General features: G+C 44.5%; 1 protein-coding gene across 6 annotated transcripts in view; it reads right to left on the bottom strand.

Annotated features, from left to right (window-relative positions):
- The window catches only part of Gab3 (GRB2 associated binding protein 3), a 127,481-nt gene extending 123,792 nt beyond the window's left edge, over positions 1 to 3,689 (bottom strand). For all 6 annotated transcript variants that reach the window (XR_003713728.1, XR_003713725.1, XR_003713726.1 and 3 more), the window contains exon 1: positions 3,606 to 3,689. Coding sequence is in view for 2 of the 6 variants with exons in the window: in XM_028785256.1 (XP_028641089.1) it covers positions 3,606 to 3,677 (72 nt within the window). In the remaining 4 variants the exon portion in view is untranslated. The remainder of the gene's footprint in view (positions 1 to 3,605) is intronic.
- Between the last annotated feature and the right edge of the window lie 769 nt (positions 3,690 to 4,458).

Genomic DNA, 4,458 nt, shown 5'->3' with positions numbered 1-4,458 from the left:
TCTCTCTCTCTCTCTCTCTCTCTCTCTCTCTCTCTCTCTCTCTCTCTTAGATTTTTTTTATTGGATATTTTATTTATTTACATTTCAGATGTCATCCCCTTTCCCCATCCCTCCCCCAGAAACTCCCTATCCTATCCTCCCTCCTCCTTCTTGCTTTTTTTTTTATTAGTATTTTAAGTTAACATACAAAGTACTGGGTTTTATTACAGTATCCTCATACATGTGTCATTAGAGTTCTGATTTGTTTCCCTCTGACCCTTCCCTTTCTTCCTCCAGCTAGTTTCCTCATCTGATTTCCTGTCACATGTATTCCATCGTCCTCCCTCCTCATCCTTTTTTTTTAATTAGTAACTTTTTTTAAAAATGTTAATCAAAGGCTTTATAAGGCCGAGCGGTGGTGGCACACGCCTTTAATCCCAGCACTTGGGAGGCAGAGGCAGGAGGATTTCTGAGTTCGAGGCTAGCCTGGTCTACAGAGTGAGTTCCAGGACAGCCAGAGATACACAGAGAAACCCTGTCTCGAAAAACAAAAAAACAACAACAACAACAACAAAAAAAGGTTTTATAAGTTTGGTAATGCTCAATAACAAGATGCCCATACAATCAGAAGTGTAACCCAATACCCAACCTAAATATATCAACAATTTTCTTTGAGGGAGGAAAAAAAGCAGTCTCTTTAAAAGAAAAAAAAAAGTTCACAAAATCCTCATGGGAGCAAAAAATGGAGACAAAACGTGGGACAGAAACTGAAGGAGGACTCGTCCAGAGACTGCTCCACCCGGGTATCCATCCCATGTGCAGTCACCAAAGGTAGACACTGATGTGGAAGTTAGGAAGTGCATGCTGATAGGAGCCTGATATAGATATCTCCTCAGAGGTCTGCAAGAGTCTGACATATACAGAGGTGGATGCTCACAGCTAGCCATTGAACTGATCATGAGGTTCCCAATAGAAGAGTTAGAGTGAAAACTGAAGGAGCTGAAAGGGTTTGCTGCCCCGTGAGGAGAGCAACAACACCAAACAACCAGAGCTCCCAGAGTCTAAACCACCAGTCTGGGAGCACATAGGGAGGGACCCATGGCTCCAGCTGTATATGTAGGGGAGGATGGCCCTGTTGGGCATAGGTGGAGAGGAGATCCTTGGTCTCATGAAGGCTGGATGTCCCAGTATGGGGGAAATCGAGGGTGGGGAGGTGAGAGTGGGAGGGTGGGTGGGGGCATATCCTCATAGAAGCAGGAGGGGGGTGGGGTGGGGGTTCCTGGGTGGATGGGGGTAATGGGGAAGGGGATTACATCTGAAATGTAAATAAAATATCTAATAAAAATTTTTTTAAAAAGAAAATGTACTTATATGTAAGACTCAATTAGCATAAAATTAGCAACTTTAAAAAATATTTTGCTTGAAATCTCATTCTTTGAAAGTTAGTCAGCATATGAAATTGTCAGAGGATTGTGAAAACAATAGTTAAGAATGTAGTAGGCTAAAAAAAAAATTCACAACCAGGGACTGAAAGTCAAGGTTTATGCTTTGGAATGTTGGTAATATGGCACCTAAGTTCTCTCCTGTTTTCAGTCTTATCCATCATCACACACTCTACTTTCTCCAGTGTTACTACTGCAGGTCTACTTCACACACACACACACACACCCAAATAATGAAATAACAAACTACATAGGACAAAAAGTCTACATATCCAAGTCTTCCCAAAATCATGAAACACTAATAAACTCTCTTAAGCCAGCTTGTTGAAGAACAAATACAAACCAAAATTGAGGGGGTGGGGGAGTGTGAAGATGTGTCATCCATAAACCTTTTTCTAGAGATTCACCATCTTGAATCAGCTACTAGAAAGTGCATGCCAGTTTGAAAACATCCAGTGATTCTTTAAATGACTCTCATTAGGGGCAGCAAGGAAATGTACCCAGGGAGCAGCACTGCAAGTTTCACTTGCCCATGTGAGCCATAGGAACATGTTTTTGCCTCCTTGGTATCAGTGCATCTTCAAAGCAGCTGAAAAGTTATGGAAGCAGCTTGGATGAGAGATGTGGGACTCTGTGCTTAGAAATTTGTGAAATAAAAAACTTGATGCCTGGACCAAGTATAGTGGCACATGTCTTCAATCTCAGGAAGCAAAGGCAGGTAGATCTCTGACTTTGAAGCCAACCTAGTCTATACAGTGAGCTCCAGCACAGCCAGGGCTATATAGAGGCCCTGTCTCAGAGAGAAAGATGGGGGGAGGTGACATACTGGTATTATTCAAAGAAGTGTTTATATTTTACATCTGTGATGACTACATGCTAAGTAGAACAACATTCTTTGATTCAATGGCACAAACAACAAAAACCTATATCATCATAAAGAATATGCTGAGAAAGGACATGATGAAAAAAGAGATTGTATGCAAGACTCCTAAGAATGAGGCACTGTCTAACTCAGAAATAGGGGGAGGGAGCACTGAGCAACTTTATATTCAGGAAAAGCTTCTGTTACAAATTTTAGAAATATCCATACATTATTGATCTCTTTTTATAATTCCACCCCTGAACTTCTACATGATATGTGCTCTTTAATATATAAACAAAAGTACTGACTGGTGAAATAGAGACACAAATTAGAAAGCTATAGACATAAGTACCAGGTAGAACTCCATTTGTGGTGGAATGCCTCAGCTGAGTGCAAACCTGGGCAGGGTAGTTTCCACTAGCATACTTTGGTTTTGCAGAGAAATTGGAAATTAGAAAGAACAAGGATTATTAAGCTACCAACCCCCAAAGGCAAGAAATCCTAATATCTATATACACAACCCCCTGGGAACTAAAGTGATTCTTGCTAATGGCTAAAGACAGCTCAGTAACAATCAGGTCTTTAAGCAGAATATTTTTACGATCTTATCCTGAGAACACTAGATATAATGAACTTTTTGAGTTGTGTGCAGCATATTTAAATATGGACGTATGATGGGTAGAAAGATGTACTTCTCCAGGTGTTCCTTATTTCATAATAGGAAATGTCAATGGTTTCGGCTGTACTAGAAAAGCTCGGTGTCATCATAAAGAATATGCTGAGAAGGGACATAATGAGAAAAGAGTTGCACTGTATGGTAGGCTCCCAACAGGAGTGTTCTATGATAGCTACGACAGTACTCATTACAGTCTAAGAGGAATGCAACAGCTTCACTTAGTGGCCCACACAGGTTTCCTCTTACTGTTCACTTCCCTGTCCCTCGCCCTGTTCTCCTATCTGTGAAATGGAACTCCTATTAGAGTCAGGGCACCCTTTAGAGAAGTCTCTCTGGCTGCTTCAGCATACAAACTGGCGTTGGGGGTTTCAGTCCCAACCCACCTCCTCCCTCTACCGCTGACTATGAAAGTATAGAGACACTGAACACAGCAGGCAAGAGGCACCAGGCCAGCCTGCTGCAGGACGCAGCAACAGCACAGTTCGACAGGCGATTTCACTTTCTGACTCCTCACCTGCAGCTAGGGCTCTGGGAACAGATACTTTGGCGCTCCTAGAGTCAGAGACTCCCCAGAGCCACACACAGCCACCCCATGGGCAGAGAACCGAGGGCACGAAGCCAGGATTGAGTCGGCACCCCTACTCACATAGCGCTGCAGCTTCCTCTCAGGAGGCGACTTGACGAGCCAGCCCGTGCACACAGTGTCGCCAGTACTCATCGTGGCCGCCCTTCTTCTTTCTTCTTTCCTCCTCCTCCTCCTCCTCTTCCTCCTCCTCCTCCTCCTCCTCCTCCGCCGCCTCCGCCCCCGCCGCCACCCCCACCCTCCCCGACCCGAGCCCAGCTGGAGGAAGTCTAGCCAAGGATGCTGTGGGGCGGACCCACCCACATAGTGCCGCCCCAAGTTGCTGAGCGACTCTCCCTCCCATCACCACCCCCCCACCCCCACTTGAAGAAGGGATGGATAATAGGTGCTGTTCTTGAGCTTAGACTGGGGAGGGCGGGGATGGAATAAGCAGCAAAGATAAGGAGGCACCTTCGAGCAATTGCTGTGCTGCAGGAGGCTCTGCTTCTAGAGACCCCAAGCAGGATGCCCTGCTGCTTTCTCCCAGGTGCCTAGAATGTCACCTTCATAGTTATAGCAGAGGAAGGAAAGAGCCTGCCCCCTCCCCTCAGGAAAGCATTAGGTGACCTAATGGCAGCCAATGAACCCGTTGCCTTCATCACCATCCCTGAACAGCTATGTCAACAAGGATTGGTCTTCTTGCCTCAGAGGCTCAAGAACAAAAATCTATGGCTCATATCTGTCGTGTATATAGTTAAGAGAGGAAGAAAAACTCCTCTTCCACTTCCCTGTTCCACTTGATTGTTTGCATAGTAGTGTGGTTTTTATGCCCCTCTTCCAAAGGTCATTGTGTTCAATGATGAGCTTCCTAGGGCAGAACTGTTTAAATGTTCTAATGAACACAAATTATCTGAATTCAGCAGTAGTACTATCTGCA

Source organism: Grammomys surdaster, unplaced genomic scaffold, assembly GCF_004785775.1.
Source record: "Grammomys surdaster isolate TR1022 unplaced genomic scaffold, NIH_TR_1.0 125178, whole genome shotgun sequence".
Lineage (NCBI taxonomy): Eukaryota > Metazoa > Chordata > Mammalia > Rodentia > Muridae > Grammomys > Grammomys surdaster.
Note: the sequence above shows the minus strand (reverse complement) of the source record. Positions and strands in the feature narration are given on the sequence as shown.